This window comes from Psittacula echo (genome assembly GCF_963264785.1).
Source record: "Psittacula echo genome assembly, chromosome: 7".
Taxonomy (NCBI): domain Eukaryota; kingdom Metazoa; phylum Chordata; class Aves; order Psittaciformes; family Psittacidae; genus Psittacula; species Psittacula echo.
In genome coordinates, this window is record NC_137740.1 from 16723374 (window position 1) to 16747385 (window position 24012).

A 24012-nucleotide genomic window follows, 5' to 3' on the forward strand; every position below is an offset into this window, starting at 1 on the left:
CTCAGAATAGCTGTAGCTGTTACAGTTGTTGAATAAGCATAACCACTGGAGCTGGTTTGTTGGGGGGGTTTTTGCTAGAAACATAGCAAAAAACTTACAGGGAAGGCTAACACAAGAGTAACCACAGGTTTGTGTTTGCTTTGTGCTTGTATGTGAGGCAGCAAATACTGTTTGTGGAATATTACAAACACATGGCAAACTGAAAAGATCTGTTCCAGCAGCAAGCCATTTAGTCTTGTACCTCAAAGATCTGACAAAGTGAGTTAGCAAATGCATTTTTTCTGAACAGATAAACCTGTGCAAAAGTGGCATCAACCAAGAGTACAGTTCCACCAGGATTATTTTAAGGGTACTGCACTGCAATTTCAAAAGCTCAGGTAATATTTTGATTACACCTTATTGGAGAAAATGTTTTTAATAAGCTTATATTTCAGTATATACATAATGAAAGCTGAGCAACACAATGTTGTATAGCTAAAGGCATCTGGGGAAAAAGGTTTCTGAAATATACTGGTATTCAAACTGCAGCATACATGTATTAACTACAATGATATATCCTTGTATTGAATACAAGAACAGTTCTGTATCCAAGGTAGCTTGGCCAGGTTCACTTGCTGATCCAAGTCCCCTACCCAGTCTCTTTATCCCTGAGAATGTCCTTTTGAGCCCTTATATAATACTATTTTTAGAAAAATAACCCTGGAGTGACAGTATATATTGTAGGTATTTCTGCAGTGCTTTGGACAGAGGTATCACTCTTCAGAACTTTACGTCCTATAGTAAATCAGTTCTTATTATGGTACTTTGTGGTAGGGACACATTGCTAATCCCTCTGTAGAGTCGGCAAGCTAACATACAGGTAGCTCAAGAGTAGAACTACCTGAGAGAGTTATTGCAAACCATGCCAGAAAATGCCTTTCTGGCAGCTGAGTTGCTGTGGCATAGCTGCACACTGTTCATCCACAGATTGCAGGAGCCAGGCTGTGCCATTCCGTGGATCAGAAATGTTAGCTCCTAGTGCAGCAGCTAAGGGGGAATGCAAAACAGCAGTTCCCATGGAGACACTGATGCTGTGTAAAGCTGTTGAAGAACAGAATGGCGCTACCCTAAGTAGTTGTCTGTGTATGGGAAGCATTAACTTCAGAGCAGTTGCAGGAATGGGTAGATGCCACCAGGAAGCAATTAACCTACAGAACTGGTGATTTACTTGGCAGTCTTTCTTCATTTCTCTTCTTGAAATTCCCCTTAGCAAGGAACTACCTTTATAAGACAAAGGATTTTCTTGGTCTAACAAATTCCAGTGTAGAATAAATAGATGTATCCATCCTGTTTCCCAGAGAGGGTGTCTGCCAGAGAGATGAGCAGAAGTTTGAAAGGGATAAAGAATATCTCCACTGATTTTTTGGTTGGAACTGAGGTAAGTGAAAATAATAGGTTACTAATGAAAATGTTAATACAAGATACACAAAGGACTGAACAATTAAGTAACAGAGCTTTTACAAATGTTTGGACTTGCATATTTCCTTCAGGTGTTCACTAAAAAGATCTTTCTAAGCATGCCACATTTTACTCCCACTTTCATGCATTTAGCTACATGCTTAAAAAATGATAATAACCCCAATATTTGGTAGACTGTGAACTCGTACTTCAAGGACAGAACTAGAAGACATTTCCAAGACCCAGGGAATTATGGATGACCCAGGGAATTACAGACCAGTCAGTCTCACCTCTCTGCCTGGCAAAATCTTGGAGCAGATTCTCCTGGAAGGCATGTTAAGGCACATGAAAAACAACAAGGTGTTTGGTCACAGCCAGCATGGCTTCACTAAGGGTAAATCCTGCCTGACCAATTTGATGGCCTTCTATGATGGGGCTACGGAACTGATGGACAGGGGTAGAGCAGTTGACATCATCTACCTGGACTTGTGCAAAGCGTTCAACACTGTTCCGCAAGACATCCTTGTCTCTAAATTGGAGAGACATCAATTTGATAGATGGATAAAGAACTGGCTGGATGGCCGCACACAAAGTGTTGTGGTCAATGGCTCAGTGTCCGGCTGGAGACCGGTAACGAGTTGTGTCCCTCAGGGATCGGTGTTGGGATTGGTCTTGTTCAACATCTTTGTCAGTGACATGGACAGTGGGATTGAGTGCGCCCTCAGCAAGTTTGCCAATGACACCAAGCTGTGTGGTTCGGTTGAAATGCTGGAGGGAAGGGATGCCATCCAGAGGGACCTTGACACGCTTGTGAGGTGGGCTGATGCCAAACTGATGAAGTTTAACCATGCCAAGTGCAAGGTCCTACACCTGGGTCAGAGCAATCCCAGGCACAGCTACAGCTTGGGAAGAGAAGAGATTCAGAGCAGCCCTGCAGAGAAGAACTTGGGGGTGTTGGTCGATGAGAAAATGAACATGAGCCGGCAGTGTGCGCTTGCAGCCCAGAAAGCCAACCGTTATCTTGGGCTACATCAAAAGGAGCATGACCAGCAGGTCGAAGGAGGTGATCCTGCCCCTCTACTCTGCTCTCGTGAGGCCTCACTTGGAGTATTGTGTGCAGTTCTGGTGTCCTCAACATAAAAAGGACATGGAACTGTTGGAACAAGTCCAGAGGAGGGCCATGAGGATGATCAGGGGACTGGAGCACCTCCCGTATGGAGACAGGCTGAGAAAGTTGGGGCTGTTCAGCCTGGAGAAGAGAAGGCTGCGTGGAGACCTCATAGCAGCCTTCCAGTATCTGAAGGGGGGCTATAAGGATGCTGGGGATGGACTCTTCATTAGGGACTGTAGTGATAGGACAAGGGGTAACGGGTTAAAACTTAAACAGGGGAAGTTTAGATTGGATATAAGGAAGAAATTCTTTACTGTGAGGGTGGTGAGGCACTGGAATGGGTTGCCCAAGGAAGCTGTGAATGCTCCACCCCTGGTGGTGTTCAAGGCCAGGTTGGACAGAGCCTTGGGTGACATGGTTTAGTGTGAGGTGTCCCTGCCCGTGGCAGGGGGGTTGGAACTAGATGATCTTAAGGTCCTTTCCAACCCTAACTATTCTATGATTCTGTAAGACATATCAAGCTTAACTACCTGCTAGCTGGAACCAAACTGTATTTCAGAACCTGTAAGATTAGTGATATTTTGAGTGTTTCCCCAAATGCTAGAACCAAACGTTTGCACTACAGTTTTCCCCACAACTTAATTCTACCTTGGGAAGTCCCAACTATTCAGAGCCCTCTACCTACTCAATGTACCTAAAATTCCAAATTCTTTCCTGTCACAGAATGGACTCAGTCAGAGATCAATGTGATCAGACAGAAGCCATTTATTACAAGGTATCAGCTCCTTATATACTGTAGCTCAAAACTGTTTACAGTAATGTGGTACATTGTGATTGAGTCATGTGCCTGTTTACAGTAATGTGATACATTGTGATTGGACTCATGTCCCTGAAGCTCTCAGCAGCTAGCATGTCATCGGTCAAGCACAAGTATGAGAATTTGACCTCTCAAGCTTGCCAACTGTCGACAGTTTCATAACTCAGTAAATTCCAGTTCCCTCTTATCTTGCTTTCTCACTCCCTTATTCGTGTCCTCCTTCACTCTTGGATGACCCTGAATCCATGTCAAGCTTCACACAGGCACTTGCTGATCTGGGTACATGGATGTTCTTTGTCAGAAAATCATCCACACTTTCCCACTTTTGAGTTCATATGGAATTGAAAATTTGGCTTGTAGCTACCTTTTTTGCTTCTGATCACCTTTTACCCAAATACTGGAGCAACGCATGAACCAAGCAGCTAATTCTGCAGCAAGAACTGCCTACAAACATCATGGTAATTAAAGCTGTTTTGGCAATAGGTAACTGAAAATTTTAGTGCTTTTTCATTCACTCGCTGCAAGTCTAAGTTTTATTTGCTCAGAATATATTTAATGATGGTTATAATTTAGTATAGTCACAGCGTGAAAACAAGTCAGTTTTATATAAGCCACCAAACTCCAATGTTAACATTTACTTGATTTTTCTGGCATCACAGGATGGAGAAATTTTTTATTCTGACTGGAAAATTGAAATCGAGAACAACCTGCCAATACCAGTTAGTAAGTTCAAGTTTCTCAGTATGTTTTTAACCCTTAATATATTGCCAGCTTTAAAATATTTGCACCTATACTCTGTCATTTTAATGTTCTTGCTCATCTGCTATAATAGTCTGTCTCACTGATGACACCAGGATTTAGCAGTACACCTCAAAAGTGTGAGCAGTTTAGCTGTCATAAAATAGCAAAAGCCCTCTCCAGTAGCATAGGTGCATCGCTATGTACTCATTGGCACAAATCATTCAAGTAACTAGATTTGCAGCAATTACATTTTGCTTGTCAGCAAAAAAATGAGGCTAGGATCTTTGAAATGTGTTCTGGATCCTGCACTCATTTCCCACCATGTAACTCCAGTTGTGAAGATGATCACTAAAGCGCTAGTTACAAGCACCTGCCTTTGTTGTTCCATTAGATCAGAAGCATACTCAGAAATACACTGTCCACACTGAAACTATCAACACTCTCCAGAGATCTCCGTTTTTTAAAGACATCATCCTAAGCGTCGGAGGACGGAAGTTTGCCATTTGGAAAGAAGAGGTTACAGTAAGTTTCCTTTAACACAGCTGAAACATAATTACATGACAGAACCATAATAGCCTCAGAAACTGTATTTTCAGAAATGTTTGTATGTCACAAAGCTTCACAGAATTAAACTGGGTAAGAAAAATGCTTTTCTATTTTCTTCACATCAGAAAACTATTTTAGAAATAGCATTGTAAGCTTGCCTTTTACAGAAAACAAATGAAGTGACCTTCTTTCATTCCAACCTTGTAAAAACTGTAGCTTCTCAACAAATTATTTCTGCTCCTAGGGAAAGAGAAGAATAAACGCAATGTGTGCTAAATGAGTTCTTCAAACTCATTTAGGACACAGTCTTTTAACTATGTGAAGACAAAGCAACATGGAGGTTTTTACAGTTCTCCTAATGTGCTACATGTGGCAAAATCTCAAGATCATAGATTTTAAGAGTAGACAGATTATAAACAGACTACCTTAATAGACTGCAAGTGAGATATGAGGTTTTTTAGTTTCCCACAATTCTCTTTATCTGCAGAAGGTGATACCAATTTTACCATTGATACAATTTTTGTAATAGGATCATTTAAATTGTATATGTTCTTATACAATAGGAGAGTTAAAGTAGTGAATGGATAGTATGGTTTTACTGTTGGGTTTATCTTTTATTTGTTTAAAAAATTCAAGTATGGAGCGATCCTTCAATCAAGCTGCTCTTCAGGAAGATACACTGCGGGACGATGGTCCTTAACAAGACCAGGAGTTTTCTTCATTGGCAGAGATGATGGAAATGTAGATATTTGGGACTTACTGAAGAAAACTCATGAGCCATCTTATTTCCAGAACATCTCCGAATCAAAGATCACTTTCATCAGCCCCTGGATTGCCTCATGTATGTTGAGGGTGATGGCACTTTACTGAGCCACCCTGTTTGCATAATGGCCCATGACTCTAAGGCACACTAATCTTGCTACAAATTATCTTCTATAATAGATAAGTACACACTTCCTCTAACACTGCACTGGATGTACAAAAAGGCATACATCAGTTCTAAGCATACTATCACAGCATAAAGCAACTGAAAAAAAAATAACTTTAAAAGTATAAGCCTTAAACGGAAATTCATTTGTTAAGAAAATAAGAGAGCAGTAAGACTGCCTTTTTGCTGCAGAGAACAATAAACCAAAAGATCACAATGAGAATGAACCTTGTGTGGCTTGTGTCTGGGTGGAGGTATGTGTTACTGTTGGAATTTACATTATTTATATGTTTTTGTGAAATATCTTTCAGCAAAGCAGCATTTTTTAGCGGTGTCTGATGATCTTGGAGTACTGCATGTTTTGGAAATCTGTCAGGCACTAAGTGACCCTTTGATGAATGAGGTTGGTAAGAATTTTTATTCATCTCTGTGACACTTTATGCTGAAAACTCCACCACGGAAACAAGCCTGCCTGGAGAAACTTCCCTTCAAATGGATGGCAATAATCTGAGATCAGTATGGCCATGATCTCCAAAGATCACCTGTAGCAAAGCTGGCTTTGCACAGAGCTCACATAGGAAGCACCTAAAGGAAACCTGGGTGGCAACTGGCAGAACTCCACTGCTCCAACCTGGCTACAGGGAAACACAGTAAAGAGTTCAGCATTTTTTGCCACGTGCATAAAATGACACCTAGCTTCACTAATTAAAACAATGCTATATAGGGCACACTTACATAAACATACAAATGTGGACAAGGTGTAAAAATAAAAAAGTATCTTTTTTTTTCCCTATAAATTTGGTACTTCGATTTACATGTCGAGCATCTGGTTCTAGCTTAGTTAAAGCGCATTTAGCCAATTGTTACTAACATCACCTAACATTCATTCTGTTTTGGAATAAGGACTACCTGTACCAGAGGACCATGGGAACAATGAAAACAATATTAATTTCTTTTTATTTCCACACAATTTTCAGGTTTTCTTTCCCCCCCTCCCACCTCCCAGCCAAAGATCAAGCTACTGCTTTAATCTCATCCAGTCTAGCAGTCTTGCCTGCTAGCTAGTCCGTTATTTTTACATCACAAGATCTTCCTCCCATCCTATCCCAGTTTTAAGTTATGTATGCACTTATATAGTTTATAAATGTTGCATAAGGGTTTGCTGTTTGCAGAGCCACAGTATGTAGCAATGTAGCACCAGGTCAGCAGCCTCATTTTAGTAAAAGTAACTTCTCCAAAGCAAGGTAGGACCTAACCAAGTGCTATAATGTGAGGAAACACATTGCTTCTGCCCAACTTATGTATGTTTTAGAGCTACACTATTTAAGGCACAGAATTATTAACCCAGAAGCAGTCACTAATATTTAGATTACATTAGTTATTTCAGTGCAGGTTCCTGAAGCCTGATCTACTGAGAATCAGTGTAATAAAAAATATTTAACTCCACGCATATATATATCAAAATCAATTGCTTTCAATGCACATCTTTGTATTGCTTTGCTGCAAATTATTTGGATAAACAAATATCTATATTCCCAATATAGATAAACTAATACAGTTCAGATCAGCAGCAATAGTTGTGTGTCTTTGGGTGTGTAATGACCCTTGTTTGTCATTTTTTAAAAGCATGACAGCATACTTGATTACTTTGAAAGAGAAGTCAAATATCTGAAGTACTGTGAACAAGAGTTTCGAGAGTATCAAGACCTTCAAGCCAAAACAGAACAGAAATCCATCTGGAAGCACAAAGGAAGAAAACAGTACGTTATACTTGGAACTAAGAGAACTTTCTTTGTTTCTTTGGGTCTTTAAAATACACACCTGTTTCACCAGGCAGGATTTCCCATAGTATTTTCAAAAATTAGAATAGACATAATCAAAACAGCTTAGCAGCTCCTTATTTCATATTTGCAAATCTAAGGAGTGGAATAGATGGTCCTAGTTCATGTGAGTTCAGGTCAAGTGAAACTCCTACAAGAGAATTAGAACCTATGGATATTTAGCAACTATGAATTTGCTTTTCTTTCTACATCAGTTATTATATCTAGAAGTTAATAGTTTGGTAACTTCTCTATAAATCTTGCTTCTTCAAGCCTTCCATTCTTTATTCATGCAAGGGTTTTGCCTATCCATTCTTTGGTAAATGGTGTAATAATATCAACTAATCCATGAAGGAAATGACAATTCAGTTAATGCAGCCCTAGGTGACATCTATTTTCATTAACTTGTGTTAGCACTGATACTATCCACTGGAAAGCAATGGGGTTGCGTACAAGTTTCAAAGCTTATTGCCTGGTATGTGTTTTTCCTTCAGAGTATGACTACATAAAACAGAAGAGATGAAGGAACAAGAAAATGCAGACTATACTGTGTTTCTGGACTTGAAGCAGATACTAATGGATTTAGGACTAGAAAAGGGGCAAGAAATACTTTCATCATCAGATACTTAGAACCCATTTGGAATCAGCCAGCTTTTTATTTCATGGCCTCTTTATTACACCGAACATGTTCAGCTTCAGAAATAAAGCATTTTGCAGTTATACTAACGACATGGTTACAGAACTATTCTTGGCACGCGTGTTCCTCTATTTTTCATTAATACTGTTATAATGAATGTTCTGTCTGTTTAAATAATAGTTTTCAAAGTTCTGGGTCTGTCAGGACTCTAATAAGCTGCAAAAATCTTAAATACAACTCAGCTGTTGTATTTAAGATTACCACATGCCAGTATCCATCCTTCCACTCTACATCCACCTCCACCTGCTCCCACCAGAAGGGAAGGCATTTTCTACTGCAGGAGCTACATTCACATAGGCCACCAAAATTCTGCTACTCAGCTCCTGCAAGTTCCTCCTCCCTCCTCCCCGAAGTATTCACTCCTTTTGAAGACTTAGGGGCTTTAGGATTTCGTTGGGGGTTTGTTCGGGGTTTGAGGGGTTTTGAGATGTCCAGGACATTTCCTGCTCTGGAGCTACAGTAAAAGAAAGCACTCTAGAGCAACGAACACTTACCTGAGGCTTCTGCAGCCCATGTCCCTGAGCTGCAGGGGAAGGGGAGGAACGCAGAAACTTCAGATGATCACAGTATTAATCGCTTCTCTCCAGCCCGCGCCCCGCCGCAGATAAGCCCAGCCCACCTCCCACCCTACTTCGTGTCACGTCTCCTCCCGAAACCAAGCGTGCACAGAAGATTCTGCGGGGCCGATGATGCCCAATGGCTGCCGCGATTCTCCCAATGAGAGACTGAACGGATATTTTTCAGGGCATCTGGTAACTCTCTGAGGAGGGGTCTGAGGTGTTCGGCATCTCCTGGAGCGGCCATCGGTACTCCCTGGAGCCCTCTCTCATGCACTGCTGGGATGCAAGCAGCAGTTTGTACCCTCTCTGGTAGCTCTGACACTCCTTTCACTGTAACAGTGACCCGTGCTTCACGCTCCTGGGCTCTACCCCCAACCCGAGAAACCACTCAGAAGGTAATTAAGAGATTGCCCACCGCCCACTGCTCAAAACAACTTCTGGACCCCAAAACCCGCTCACTTCTTCACCACTGAGTAGTACCCGACCTCCCCCATCAGAGGCTCTCCACACATGCCCTGTTCCTGTTTCGCCCAGCTTGCACAAAAACTCGATGTGCAATTCCCTAAGCTCAGGTCTGAGCAGGAGCCTGCGGACCGTGGTTTGAGGATTCCCGTGTGCACCCTCTGCTTTTCGGTGTTAATCAGAGGTCACAAGTCCCTTTCCTCCAGCAAACCCACCTCTTCAGCAGCGCTCTCATCGCAATCTCTGCAGGTATCCCTGTCCCAATACCCCGGGATTGTGCCCGCAACCAGCTTCCCAATTCGGACAGTACTGTGTTGGAGTTCTTTTGCTCGTGCCATCATAATTTCAATTTTTAGTTCAAATAACCGCGTTCGCTCTCTTTTCAGTCCCCTTTTAAACAGTCCGCTCCAACTGCTGCTCCAAACCGTGCCTTGCGAACAGTCCTGTGCCCAGCACGTGCCCAAGATGGCGCCCGCGCTCCTTTTACCACAGCCACCACAGCAGCAGCTCGAGGACCCCCCATGGGCCCAACCGCTTCACCCTCACCGGCTAGAGAAGGGGCACATCCCTGCCTCCGTGACAGTTCCTGTGGAAACACCCTGCCGACTATGCCAAGTTAAATACCATGGAGCCAACTAATTAAGGCTAAACGAAATTTACTGTTCAAACTCAATTAAATCTCCATCAATTATCAACTACAGGTGTGGGATGTCACATGGATTCATCACTACACTGCTGAATCCTAAACTTTCTGACCAGTGATCCACATGTGACAGTGCACAATCACCCAAAAGGGAGGGCTCTCAACCTCAAATGTTACCTTAGACAATGTCCCAACCCAAGGTGAGAGTCCCCAGCTGCAGCTTTGCTGAGGTCTGAGACCTGAAGAGGACTGACTCTTGACGGCTGCCCAGTGGGGCTCCTTTTATACCCTGATCTAACCTGAGCTGTGCTAAGACACGGTCATGTAGCCCCCCATGGGTTCAGGACCTAACTTCCTGCCTCTGCACCCTCTGACCAACATCATGTGTACAGGGCAAGAGCTGCGCATGTGGGGAGCTTTCCTGGGCTCTGTGGTGGAAAGATTTTGAGGGCTTTGTCCACGACTTTGTCAGGGTGGGTGCAGCTGCCGTGAGCCTCCATAGAAAATTAATTCAGCTACAGAAGATTTCATTTCATGATGGGTGCCAGCACTAGAAGCCTCTCACGTCATTTCAGGTGCAGTATTACCCCATTCAGGAGTAGTAGCAAAAACCCTGAATTTTATCATGATGCTTAGGTTCTATGGCTCATTGTTGAATAACTTAAAGCAGCAGAACCAATTTCCTCAGAGTTGATCTGGAAAAAAAACAGTATCAATACATGGCTCGGTTTTGGGGGTTGTTTGGGGGTTTGTTTTCACTGTATTCAGGAGGTACAAGTCACTCAGAATAATTAACAGCGTGTTGAAACTTGAATTGTCTCTTCTGAGAAAATTTGTTTTCTCACTCAGGGATCATAGCAGTGTCAGCAAGACAGAGGCTTTCTTATGAGGAACACATTAACCTTTCTGACAAGTCATTGCTGCAGCAATCAGCAATACTTTTTTGGAGTGTTTCTGACCCTATCCAGCCTCAGGTATTTCATCAGCACTTTTCAATATGTCAGGCGTTTAAACAACAAGAGAACAAGCAATCTGAGTGATTTGTATTTCTCAACTATTTTGGTTTTCCTTCTAGCTACTGTTGGAGTGTCCTGAAGACATCTACTGCTTTCAGTTCAGTCCAAGCGACCCAAATGTCATTGTTGGAGGCTGCATCAATGGACAGGTGTTCATTCTCTGCTTATGAATAAAATTGGATATTCCTGTATTTCCTTACATTATTAAAATAAGGGTGAAGAGCTGTACTCAGCATCCCTAGCAACCCTTAGTGACACAGTCTGAGAAATTCTCTGATCCTGCACTGAAGTTATGCCTGGATACTCCATAGCTGAGCCATTACTGTACAGTCATTCTTTGTAGTACTGAAACATAGGTCAAGCTGTAGAGACTCTCTTTTTTGTTGAGACAAGTGTAGCCTTTTACTGATAGCATCAGACTGAAGAGGCAATACTTTAAGGACTTCAATACTTTAAAGACTTCCTAAGTTCTAGTGTAGAGAGTGAATTTCTTATTTTTCCCAATCCTCCATGAACTGTGTATCCTGACTCAAACCAGTAGATAATCTTTGCAGTGAGGGACTAGAAAGGATAAGAAACCTGATGAGTTTCTGAAATAAACCCATTATCACACTATAATTTCTACGTCATTAGTCCATCTTAATAGCTTTACTGCATTTTCTGCAGACTGGAAAAAGCCCTATGGTGCCATGAGCATAAAGCCACTCCAGGTCCCTGCAGGGCTTTTCAGTTAACACAAACCACCATCATTTCTCATTTCCACCCACAGTAACTCTCCAAGGAACAAAGCAGCACTTCCCCAGGTAGTGCTGCTGGTGCAAGAGTGCGGATACTGCTGTGAGCAGGGCTGGGTGGAGAAACCCCAACCACCACTGGAGACAACAGCCCACGGGAGCAGAAAGCAGGGCATACACAACAAGGAGAAAGGTTTTGTCTTGTTTCATCTCCTTTGCATCTGTTTAATCCAGCAGTTACTGGAGAAAAAGAAATCTGCAATAAAATACTATGAGTGATTTAATTTATTCCACTGTCTTTTAATCAGTATTTTACATCGTTGCAGCTTGGCCTATTTTTAATGGGCTTTTCTAACTGGAATTGTGACTTAACCAAGCAACACACCCCAAAACACGTCTTTCAGCCCTGCTGACAACACCTCTCTTATCGGCACACACACTGGGGTGCATACCCATGGCTGCCTGTGTGCTTGCTGGAGCTGTGGCCACAGAACCCTTCTCTGTAGCGCCCTGGTGATGCAGCTCCAGCTCAGAGCAATTCATGGATGCTGTTTGCAGACCTGGAGGATGTTTTGCAACAGACAGCTGGCTTACAGGGGTGAATAAATAAAAAGAACAGCCTGAATGAGGGTGGGGGGAAACACGTTTGGGGGAAACTGTCCATGCCACTTCGCCCAAGAGGTGTTTGGTGTCACGTCTGCTCAACTTGATAGGCTGAGAGAGCTGGGCTTGTTCAGCCTGGAGAAGAGAAGGTTCCAGGGAGACCTTACAGCAGCTTCCAGTGCCTAAAGGGGCTGACAAGAAATCTGAAGAGGGACTTTTTACTTGGGCCTGTAGTGACAGGACAAGGGGGAATGGCTTTAAACTGACAGAGGAGAGATTTAGATTAGATACTAGGAAGAAATCCTTCCCTGTGAGGGTGATGAGGCCCTGGCACAGGTTACCCAGAGAAGCTGTGGCTGCCCCATCCCTGGCAGTGTTCAAGGCCAGGTTGCACAGGGCTTGAAGCAACCTGGTCTAGTGGAAGGTGTCCCTGCCCATGGCAGGGAGTTGGAACTGGATGAGCTTTAAGGTCCCTTCCAACCCAAACCATTTGATTCTCTGATTCTGACTCTTGCCAACATCAGCTGATGGTTTCTGCTGAAGACTTGGAGAATGCTCAGCATGGCCTCAGGCTCCATCACCAGACATGGCGCCCCACCCTTCGGGTACCCTTAGGGCATCTGTAGCAGGAACAGTAGCTCTCCCTGCACCCTCTGGGTCCCCCATCCATCACATCTCCATCTCACCCATCTCAGAAGGGTTACTGCCTGCAATCCTGACAACTCACTTGCATTCAGCATTCCCGAGCCCTTCCTCCTCCTAATCCTCAGCCATCAATAACAGCTGGACACCCCGCACTGAGTTTTCACCATTTTCAGCAGCTTTTGCTTGAGTGTGAGGAATATGATGGCAAAGGCCACCAGGAGTGTCAGGCAGGTGGGCAAGGCCAGGACCAGGTAGAGCAGGGCCAGATCTGCCGTCTGCCAGCGGCAGCTCCGCAGGATGGGCTCGGGCAGTGCTCTGGGGCTCAGCGTGCGGGAGGCATAGCTGCAGGTCACCTCTTGCCCGTCGGGGACACACAAGCCCTTGACCTGCTGCAGGGAGTCCCACCAGCCCAGCGTGCAGCAGTTGTAGGGGTTCTGGCTGAGGTAGACCTCCTGCAGGCTCTTCCCCAGTGGTGCCTGCACCATGTCCATTGGCAGAGCCGGGAGGCAGTTATTCCGCAGGTTCAGGCTGCGCAGTTTCAGGGCAGCCAGTGAGGTGGGGAAGGCAGTCAACGAATTCCCCGAAAGGTCCAAGTGCACAAGGCTGCTAAAGGCAGAGAAGTCCACAGTGGTGGAGGACAGACTGGTGTTCCTCAGAGACAACACCTGCAGTGTCAGAGCAAGGTCCTGCAGCCACCCCAGGTCCCCAGACAGTACCTGATGGTTGTCAGAGAGGTCCAAATGCATCAGCAGTGTTCCCTGGAAGGGATGACCACCTAGTCCCCTCAGACCACAGCCAGCCAAGGAGAGATGAGTCAAGGTCTTGACTCCTCTGATGTCCACGCAGGGGGGACCCTTTGCCTCACTTGCAACAACTGGCTGGGGACAGAGGTCAACTTGGTTGTGGCTGAGGTCCACAGTAGTGATCTTTCTGGTGTAGGTGAAAACCCCAGGAGGAAGTGTCTGCAGCCTGTTGGTGCTGAGGTTGAAGAGCTGTAGGTTGGGCAGCACATCCCTGGCACCCACCTCCACCCCCAGCTCCACCAGCATGTTCTGGCTGAGGTCCAGCTCTGCCAGCATGGCTAAAGGGTCCCTCTCAGACAGGTGAAACATCTCCAGGCAGTTCTGGTTGAGCTTCAGGTGGGTCAGGGAAGGCATCTGGGCCAGGAAACGCTCTGGCAGGTACCAGAGCTGATTCTGGCTCATGTCTAGAAGGCGCAGGGAGGAGAGGTTGCTGTGGCAGATCTCATCCCAGAGGCTGACCGTTGTGATGTTGGTGGAGTTGCCATCAATGAGCAGGAACTGTACTGTGACATCTGCCATGGATGTGCCATTGGGAAGGCGTTGGTAGAAGCTCATCTCATTGTCCTTCAGGAGCAAGGAGTGCAGCTTGCTTTGCCGAGGCAACACAGGGAAGAAGAGGAGGTGGTTGTGGGACAGGTCGAGCACCTCCAGCTCAAAAAGGTCATCACTTTCCAAGGCCAGAAACCACTCAATGACATTGTTGCTGACATTGAGCACCCTGAGCTGGGTCAGCCCAAACTCTACTACACACGGGAGGTAGTTGTAAGCTATGTTGAGCCTCTGCAGCTGCTGCAGCCCTGTGAAAGCTTCATCAATCTCAAAGATGTAGTTCTTCTCCAGGTTCAGCTCCAACAGCTGTGTCAGGTTCGTGAAGATGGATGAGTCCAACCTCATGATGGTATTCCTGGCCACCGACAAGGACTCCAGGGAAGACAGGTTCCAGATCAAAACTGATACCATGTCCTCAGTGAGGTGGTTTCCAGATAGATCCAGCATCCTCAAAGCTGGCAGAGCAGAAAAAGCAGCTGCTGTCAGTGAGTAGTTGGTGAAGAGGAGGTTGTCTGCCAAGGAGAGCACATGGAGGCCTTGGCTGCTGAGGAAGGCACCGGGCTCAATGAGCTCCAGCCGGTTCTTGGTCAAGCTGAGACACCGCAGCTGGTGGTACGAGAGCAGAGACTCATTGCCCAGAACCTGAATAGTGTTGTCATCAAGCAACAGCTCCTCAGTATCACCTTGAAGATCTCCTGGGACAGAGCTGAGCCATCTCCCAGTGCAGTCCATGGTGCTCTGCACCTAAAGCAAGAAGTGGATATGTAATGCCACCCTCAGAGGCAGGAGGTGGAGGGAGATGGGGAGGAAGAAGTCTGGGGAGCAGAGCGAGGATGGAGGAGGTGGCTCTATGCTTAGAGCCTTGGCACCCAGTCCAGTCCTTCAGTAAGCTAGTAGCTGGGAGGGGGAAGGACTGAAGATGCTGAGGCACCTGGGATTTTTCTGGGCAAGACGAAGCAGTTGGAAGGGTGAGGGTTTGCAAGGGTGGACTTACAAGCTTGCAGCTGCCAGAAGATGTTGCCCAGGCTGTGACTGCCCCGCTTCCCCATCCCAATGCCAGGAGGACCAGAAGCAGGAAGAGACCAGGGAGCAGGGCCCCCATGTCAGCAGCAGCACTCCTGCAGAGATGGATACAGAAGTGAGAAGGTCAAAAACTGCTCATCCCAAAAAGCGCAGGTTTTCCAGGGAGTCCATCATGGCCGTGGTGATCCTTGTGCACAGCAGGCCTCCTGCCCATGGCTGCTGCCTGCAAGCACACATCTCCCAGCATTGCCCCAGGAGCACTCAGAGGCAATGGGCTCCCAACAGGCCATATTGGTGGCAACCAGGAGCTGCCCATGGAGAAGTGGTGAAGAGCCCCAGCACTGAGCCCACCCATGCCATCAGGAGCCCTGGGGGGTCCACCCAGGAGAGCTTGGAGGGCAGGAGAAAAGAAGGGATGGGAACTGGGCTGCCAGCACACATGGGAAAGACACCATTGTCACTGCACAGCTGCTCACAAACACCACTGAGCTGCAACCCTCGAGAAGAGGCTTTCCCCCTTGCCAGCTCTTGTGTCTTCTGCCTCTGGTGCCGAATGCTCTCCCAGGGGACACCAGCCCAGCCACCACCAAGTCCCTTCAGCACCTGCCCCTGCTGGAGGTCCTCTCCTGGGGAAGCAGAGGGTCTCCAGCACAAGGTGCCCTGTTACTAACTTGGTGGAACCGGAGTTGACAGCATTTGCATCTGGGGAAAAGATGAACTTCAGGCAAATGAGCAGCAAGTTCTCAGCAAGGACTTGGCAAGTGGTGTCTTCATAACTGCCAGTGCTTGAAGAAGAAACAGGGTTATTTTTGGCAGCCCAGGTCAAAGCCTCATAACAGAGAGGGAGCAGGGAACATATCCTGGGTTGTCTCCTTCCTTGGGACAGCCTAAAGTGATAAGCTGGTGTTTCAATAAGTCAAAACAGCATTTATTATTCTGGTGGGGATGGAGAGGAAGCCCCCTTCCCCAGGATGGAGCTGATGCTCAGCAGCTTGCACCCTCCCAAGCTCTTGGTCTCCAGCAGCACCTTGCACCAGACACGGTGGCAAGAGACCCTGCTTTGTCCTCACTGCAACCAAAACAATGGGGACTTTGGCTCCAGCTGGCCTTCAGCCCCTGAACTCCTCCATGGAAGCTCACACCTTCCTTCACCCAGCTCAGCCTCTTTGCCACCTAGCGCTGGCCTCCCCCAACACCAGAAGAGCCTTCATCCTCCCACACTCCTCCCTGGGGCTGCCGGCATGCTGCTCACCCAGCCAGGACAGCGACAGCAGCACAAGCAGGAAACCCCAGCCCTACAGAAGAGCCCACATGTGAGAGGTCTGGGAGCACCTGGGGTGCTCTCCACGGTACACACCGGCACCGGCACACACAGCCATGGCTCTTGGGAGCGTGGGCATCAGTGATGCATGGCCACCACAGATGCATGGCTACCACATTCAAGGAGGCAAGGGGAGCTCCCCAAAACCCCCCGGCAGGGCTTTCCCTTGGTAAAGGTATCAGGGGGCAGTTACTCACTGCGTGGTGTAGCGCACAAGGTTGGCCCCAACTCATCCTGCAGCCGGTGGCCTCTCTGGTGTGCTCTTGGGTCCAAGAGTAGGTGCAACCCGCTGGGTTTTCTCTCCCACCCGCGTTCTCGCTTAGTGCTAATATAGTCTTTGCGGAAGGAGCCAACGGAAACTGCAGTCACATGGAGGCAGAGAGCGTGGCCAGGCACTCTGCTTACTGATTTCAGCACTTACAACCCAGGTCATGCATTCACACACAGCTCCCCAGCAAGGAGGAACCGTGGGGGCCGGGTAGCCAGGGAGGGAGATGTGAGGGGAACCAGCCCCTGCCAAGGGCCCCGTAGCCCCTGGCTGTTTCGGGAACAAGCCTGCACTGGGGCCAGCCCTTGCAAGACTCCTCTGAGCAGTTCCAGCAGTGAAATACTGCAAGGGTTTCAGGCAGCAGCTGATGACCGGGGAGATGGGGGATTCCTGCCTGCAGAGCCATGCCACTGACCCTCCTGGCGCTGGAGAAAAGCCACCGGGTGGGCAGCACTCCCCCACATGGCAACTATTCCCGTGGTGTCCCTCTAGTCCCCTGCTTGCCTCTGGCGCCCAGCACAGGGGCTTCAACAGGAGCCAAGGGATGTCCTTCCCTCAGGGAAAGAGGGAGTTGCTGTTATTTCCCATTGCATTCCAAGACGAGATTGAACATGTCCCCAGATGTGGAGTCCCCGCTTTGGGACACCAGTGCCCAGCCCAGGTGAGATTCAGGGTGCTCAGATCCCGCTACCTACAGACCTTTGGGTCTCCTGGGGCTGCTCGGGATTTTGGCAAACCCAGCACCCAGGGTGCAAGTCAGACCCATCCAAATACAGAGACCTCCCAAGTGCCAGTCCCTCTGTGAGTCAGCATAAATGGCTTTTCCTACAACTGCCAAGGCAGAGCCAGACAAAAATCCACATTTCAAGGCAATATGAACAGGGAGGCCCCATTCCTACTCATCCACATCTATCTCTGCTCTCTGTCTCCCCCCCCACCCCACGTCTCCTCCCAGGGTCCTCGTGCACACCCAAATCCCCAGCAAGCCCATTTGCCAAGGGGAAGAACAGTTTGCCTGGATTTACCTAGCTGGGAAAGGGTTCAAAACTACAGAAAAAGGATTCAGCCCTGTAACATGACCCTGCCTGGTAGGATCAGCAGGTACTGCCATGAATGTCTGTGCTCCACCTCCAGTGGGACCTTCTGCAGCAGGTGGGAGATCAACAGTGTTATTGTGGCACACCAAGCATCCCACCAAGGGACATTCCAGCCTGGCCAGCCCAAATGGCCCCCAAACTCCTGCAGTCAGCACAAATGATGAGGGAGGGATTTTTTTCTGCCTTTTTCACCCTGAATTTCATTTCTTCTCTGGAAGGCTCCTGAGCTCTCCCATATCACTCACAGAAGAGCCCTGTGGTTTCATTTCCTCCATTTTCAAGGAAGTTTGAAGTGTAAAAAACAAGAAGGAAAAGAGAGAAGCACTCCTCATCCAAGTGAACCAGAGCAGATGGCAGAAACTCTGCAACAGGGCAAAATTCCCATGATGTTGCTCAAGGTCACACGAAGAGTTGAGATTGGCCAATGATTACAAACCCACTCCTCATCCCAAAATCCCTGCCACAAGCCAAATCCACACTAAACCCACTCATCTGATGCTCAGAGACACAGGAGCTGGCAGAGATTTACTCCAGGGCTGGAAAGTCCTGAAGCTGTAAACCTTGATCATTCTCACCTGTGGCAATACTCTGCTCTTGGGTGATCTGGAAGCTCAAAGGTGACCTTCTGATGAGATTTCCTTCATATGGTGCCACCAAACAAGGTGATGTCCCAAAGGTCAATCCATCTTCTTCCCTGTAGCCCAGGAGGGGCTGGGAGAGGAAACAATGTACATCATCCCCTGCTTCATCCTCAGATCATCGCTTTGACTGACCAAACCCAAGCCAGTGAACCCCCCTTTCCCCAGCAGTGAAGGTGCTCACTGACAGGGCACCATGGGATGTAAGAGCCCCCACAGCACCCGGCCACCCTGTCCTCCACAGAAAGCAGCCACACACCAGTGCTGGTCCCACAGAGCAGCCACCAGCTCTATGCTGGGGTATCTGGGAGCAGTGCTGCATTTCACACTTTCCCCACATCCTGCAGCCATGTGGCTTTGAAAACATCCCAACACTGCTGCTTGCTCCCCTCCTCTTCCTCTCGAGCAGCATTGTGCCCCCAGCACAGCCCTCATGGCAAGAAGTGGATGTGTGCTTTTGGGGTTTTTTTTTATTTTATAACATCAGCACAGTAAAGGGACAGGGATCGAGCTGCCAGCAGCTGCTCTTCTGATCAGCTCTTCAGGAAGCTCCAATCCAGCTTATCAGCACAGGTGGATTACACTGAAGAAAATTCAGCTGCTTGGAGCAGTGTCCACACATACAGCAGCAATTCCTGCAGCTGCAGGAGAGGACTGGGAATCCCCGTACAGTTTTCCACCCACTGAGCTTCCTCCATTCCTCCCCCCTCTTCCTTCCTCCAAATCATCTTTTTCCCTTAACAACCCTCAAATTGCCAAGCACAAACCAAGAGAAAAGTTGCAACATGAGGGCAGCCTCTTGGTCAACCCCAGGCTGCTGCACCAGAACCCCATGGGAAAGGGGAAACTGCAACAGAAAACAGCAACCCCATCACCACACCTTAGCATGCCCCTTGTTTTCTTGCAAGAAATGTGATTTCTTCCAAGGTGGAATCACCAAGAGACGGGTCATTCACAGCCTGCACCACAGCAGGACCACAGCCTCGGATGGGTCAGGGCAAAGCAAATCAGAAATGTTTCTCCATGGGCTGCTGCTTCTCCCACTGCGATGGAGAACTGAAGAGAATCAAGCAAGTCATTCTGCAAGGGATGACAGTGCAAAGCATCCCCACAAAACCTCCAGCTTCGCTCAGTCTCCAGCATTTTGCCTGACAAGGAGAGGATGCAGAGAGCATCCCCGCAATGACGGGGAGATGAACCAGCTGCTCCAGGAAAAAAAGCCTGGGAGGGCTTTGGCAAATACCTATGGAAACAGTCACAATCACCTAACATCACAATCCCCAGGCTCATGGGAAACTGCAAAGAGAAAATATTAGGTAGGCTCGAGCAACCGACTCTGTCACAGCAGCATCTCACTTGCTGGACCTCCTCAGAAAGAGAGAAGTGGTCGCAGGGTGAAGACCAACATTTCCCTCCAGCCATTCATTCCCAGGCACTGTGGTCAGTGACGACTCTGAAAATTAAAGAAAATCCAACTTTTATCTTTAAATCCCACACCAAATTTCCATTTGCTGCTTGGCTGAAGTGTGCACAGGCAGTGCAAACATATCAAGAAGTTATTTAATTTAATCACCTGCTCTGGGAAGCTGAAGGTCTACCATATCTCAGAAGCTGCTGGTAGCAGCAGTTGCCTCTAATTTAAGATGAACTGTGAACATAAAAAAGAAAACAGATTGTACATTACATGGCCAAAAGGGAAAAGCTAAAATGGGCAACTTAACTTTAAGCTACAGCTTTTGAAGTTCATCTGGCTAAATTTCCCAACACTCCACCCAGTTTATCACCAGGGGATAACTAAGGACATGTCCCGTTCCAAGATGGCACAGGTGCATTCATGTACACGAGCATGGCATCTCTGCAGCCCAGTGCCGCAGCTGAACTGGAGCTCTGCAAGAAGCACAGCTTCCCTTAGGTGTGTTTCTTGCAGGGAAAACCAAGAGACAAAAATCAGCAATTTATAATGAGCTTCGAAATCTGCTTTCCCCCCCCCAGCCAAACAACCTGTGTGCTTGTTTACCTTGCCATGCTCAGTCTTCTTCCAAGGAAATACGTGCTAGCACTGACATTAAGCCACCAAACTACAGCTTTCAGGCTTTGGTTTAGCAGCAGCTCATGTGCCTGGAACCCCCTGTAGCCAGAGCATCCTCCTCTGGGCCAGTTCCAGCCCCCACACTCCTGCTCCCTTTCCATCAGTAGCCCATGCTCCTGGCATGGTCTTGCTCTACGATTACCCATTTATCCATAGCCAAGCTCACCTTCACTCCCCAATTTTCAGCCATCAGGAGTCCGCTAGTTCTTGCCAGGTGTTCTGGTGGAAAGAGAAGGTTCAAAGAAGGCTTCAGAATTAATTCTGTGTTGTTCTGAGCAAGGCTTGCTCACTTGCCTTTGCAGCAACGCACTGGTTTGGTTGCTGACACCTGCAGGCATCAGGGCTACATGAGTTCAGGGAGGAGGGGAAGGAAATAACCTCACCAGACTGAACATGTGCAGTGAGCCTACATGGACCCAGGTGAGCATCCAGCACCATGGAAAACTACATCCTTGGGCTTGAAGGACATTTGATTGAGGATCTAGATACCAACAAGGAGCTCCTCTAATTTCATAGAGGATCCCTTAGACCTTATAGTCTCCAGAAGATGCAAGTACCCTCTATGGGACTCAGAAGGTGTCAGAAATAGGTCTTAGTAGAAAGCAAAAGCACGTTTCTGAGAGCACAGGCCATGAGGGAAGGGAAGAGGGGAGCTGGTCAGTGGTTCAGCCGCAGCCACTTCCTGGACCTCAGTGCTGGGGGGTGAGGCTGCACCCTGGTTCTGCTCCCACAGGCAGGTCCAGCACAGGCAGCTCCATCCCTGCGGTCGCTGCTCTTCCTTCTCCCACAGCTGCCATCGTGTGAGATGTAAATGAGGAGGAAGAGGGCTGCAGAAGGGAGAGCCGCAGAAGTGAGCTCATTTCCCTCTGCTCGCCCGCACGCACGGTCGAGCCTGCCCTGCGGCCAGGCCCCTGTTGCTCATCCCAGCCTTCACCCACCTGCCTTTCCCAAGCTGGGGGTTTGAGATCTGTGCAAGGGATCCACCACCACAGCAAAGCAAACCTCCTCCTCCGAGAGCGGCAGAGCATTCAGATGGTCAGGTCTTCAGAGCAGGACACACTGCAGAACACATCAGATACTGCAGTAGCAGCCACTGGTATTTCTGTAGCAACTGGAAGCCAAGTGTATCCCCTCCCTTACAAGACATGTGTTGGAAATCCAGATGCTGTAGAGAACTGCTTGCAATGTGTCTGCAGAAATGCCTGAAGCCAGAGAAGACAACTTTCCTCCTAGATCTCAAGGGCTGGAAAGCCCCACAATCAGGTTGCTTACAGCTAAAGTAAGGTGGAGGCCAGACCCAAAAGGGTTGCCCAAGTTTTTCCCTGCAGGGCTCCCAGATAAATTTACCTTATTTTTGTACTGTACAATAAAATAAACTGTATTCTCCACCACTTTCACGAAAGTTTTTAGCATAGCAAGGGCCAAAAAGATGCTCCCAGGCTAAGAGAGCTGGGCTTGTTCAGCCTAGAGAAGAGAAGGCTCTGAGGAGACCTTAGAGCAGCTTCCAGTGCCTAAAGGGACTGACAAGAAATCTGGAGAGGAGCCTGTAGTAACAGAAGGGGGAATGGCTTTAAACTGACAGACAGAAGATTCCAATTAGATATGAGGAAGAAATTCTTCCCTGTGAGGGTGGTGAGGTGCTGGCACAGGTTGTCCAGAGAAGCTGTGGCTGCCCCATCCCTGGCAGTGTTCAAGGTGAGGTTGAACGGGGCTTTGAGCAACCTGGTCTAGTGGAAGGTGTCCCTGCCCATGGCAGGGGATTGGAACTGGATGAGCTTCAAGGTCCCTTCCAACCCAAATCAGTCTGTGACTCTGTGAAGACTGTTAGAGCTGGAGGCTGCAAGCCACCAAAAGGAGAAGGTATGGACAAATCACTGCTGTGACATCATTCAGTAATGCAAATCATGGCAAGAAAAACTACTCCCATCTGTAGCCACATGTACTCCCTTCCTGCCGCTGTTCTACTTAAGAGAAGTGAGTAATTCTGTCATTAATGTGAAGTGAAACTATCTCAGCTCCTTACAGAGCTAAGCGTATCCCACCCAGCTTTCCCCTCTGGCTAGGAGGGCAAACATTCCTGCTACATGGCATTCTCTCCACTCTTCTCAAGGTGGACTACAGTCAGGGTTGGAAGCAAGCCAAAGCATTCACACTCCAAAGTCTTCCTTTCCCACGTCTTCAGCCATGCGGCTCAGCATCCTTCCTTTCTAGAATGACCTGACATGATAGCGTGGGACAAGTGACACAGAAAAGCCAGTCTGCAGGGTTGGGGATTGGAGCATCCTCATGCACTTAGGATGTATTCCTTGGTCTCCTGTAAGAAAACAGAAAATATTGCCAACATCCTGCAGAAGGGCTGAGGTGCCCGATGTCAGATGGGATACAGCCTGAGCAAAAAGTTCTCAGTCATCTGAGCACAAAAAATAAACCCCACCTCCACAACCAAAATTAGAAAAGCCAAAAAAAACCCCAAAGGTGATTTGGAAGTGGCAGACAGAGCCTGGAAAGCTTTAACCATGGCAGTATTCAGAATATTGCACAAAAAGCAATTTGGTGAACATCCTTTTCCATACTGGCAGGTTTGTCCAGCACTTCATAGTTATTAAGTCATATTTAAGCTGGTGGAGCATACTCTTTTAAATTACTACTTAAAAGTGATTGGATATGGCTTACTTCTCCTGAGCACAGGAGGATGTTAAGGAAACAAAACTTTATACTGTGGTTTAATATCTCACTTGCAGACTTTTAGTCTCTAATCACTGAAATTTTTCTTGCAGTTGAAGCTGCAACAAGTAATTTGTTACCTGTAAACAAGTACCATGGAGGGTTTGGGGTTTTTTTGATGGAGAACAGACCATATCCCACTTACTCTGAGATTGGACACATTACTGAGCTACGGAGAGTCTAAGGAAAGTCATATCACAGCACATGCTCACCTACGTGAGTTGAAAGAAGGTCTGTGCTTCCTGTTTTTGATCAGGTTTTGTCTTGCCTTGATCTTCAACTCACCTGCTGCAAACCAAAGCTGATGGACTGCTTTAAACAAAGGCACCAGGAACAAAGGATGCCAGCATGTCTTGCTGCAGGTACATAACCAAGCTTGAATGTTTGCATTTTGTAGCTGTAGCCTACATGCTGTTGCCAACCAGCTGTTCTGACATCTGTCCCTGGCTTTGGGGCATGCCTGTAAATATGCACTGTACAAGTGAGAGCACATTCACAGCCTGAAGTCAGAAGTTCAAGAAAGGACAATAAAATTTAAAATAATTAAAGATGACTTTGCAAAATACAAAGTGAAACAATTTGGGGTGATAGTGCCCATCCTGAGCAGTAAAACACTGTAGATATATAAAGGTTGCGTGTCCCAGGACGGCCACTCATTTACACACACAGCAACGCTCCTGCCGTCTCTGGATATAACTACCAAGGTTTAAGCTGCAGAAACTGGGAACTCACAAAAAGGT

General features: G+C 47.2%; 2 protein-coding genes across 9 annotated transcripts in view; one reads left to right on the top strand and one right to left on the bottom strand.

Annotated features, from left to right (window-relative positions):
- The window catches only part of DNAI3 (dynein axonemal intermediate chain 3), a 30295-nt gene extending 22308 nt beyond the window's left edge, over positions 1-7987 (top strand). Inside the window, exons 16-23 of one of the 4 annotated variants that reach the window (XM_080622996.1) lie at positions 290-377; positions 1338-1417; positions 4025-4088; positions 4498-4628; positions 5289-5493; positions 5892-5983; positions 7207-7340; positions 7895-7987. In XM_080622996.1, the coding sequence (XP_080479122.1) occupies positions 290-377; positions 1338-1417; positions 4025-4088; positions 4498-4628; positions 5289-5493; positions 5892-5983; positions 7207-7340; positions 7895-7901 (801 nt within the window). In that variant the 3' untranslated portion in view covers positions 7902-7987. Of the gene's footprint in view, positions 1-289; positions 378-1337; positions 1418-4024; positions 4089-4497; positions 4629-5288; positions 5494-5891; positions 5984-7206; positions 7427-7894 lie in introns of those variants that run through there. The other 3 variants (XM_080622995.1, XM_080622997.1, XM_080622998.1) reach the window with 3 other exon arrangements.
- Positions 7988-11813: 3826 nt separating this feature from the next.
- Positions 11814-23722, bottom strand: NRROS (negative regulator of reactive oxygen species). 5 transcript variants are annotated; one of them, XM_080622950.1, is made up of 10 exons: positions 23485-23722; positions 21487-22862; positions 20715-21375; positions 20033-20107; positions 19340-19912; positions 18397-18532; positions 16654-16815; positions 15807-15920; positions 15107-15230; positions 11814-14856 (listed from the first exon to the last, which is right to left on the bottom strand). In XM_080622950.1, exons 9-10 carry the CDS (start codon positions 15212-15214, stop codon positions 12889-12891), a joined length of 2076 nt encoding a protein of 691 aa, XP_080479076.1. In that variant the 5' UTR covers positions 15215-15230; positions 15807-15920; positions 16654-16815; positions 18397-18532; positions 19340-19912; positions 20033-20107; positions 20715-21375; positions 21487-22862; positions 23485-23722; the 3' UTR covers positions 11814-12888. The 5 variants fall into 5 exon arrangements, with proteins under 5 accessions (XP_080479076.1, XP_080479075.1, XP_080479073.1 ...); XM_080622949.1 differs by lacking the exon at positions 15807-15920 and having other exon boundaries at positions 23558-23722; XM_080622947.1 differs by lacking the exon at positions 15807-15920.
- Positions 23723-24012: the final 290 nt, after the last annotated feature.

Excerpts from the sequence above, each read along its gene's own strand:
- NRROS (XM_080622949.1), bottom strand. The coding sequence starts at position 15,214 with ATGGGGGCCCTGCTCCCTGGTCTCTTCCTGCTTCTGGTCCTCCTGGCA. Across the intron at positions 14,857-15,106 it reads CTTCTGGCAGCTGCAAGCTT|GTGCAGAGCACCATGGACTG; the intron begins GTAAGTCCACCC and ends TTCTTGCTTTAG.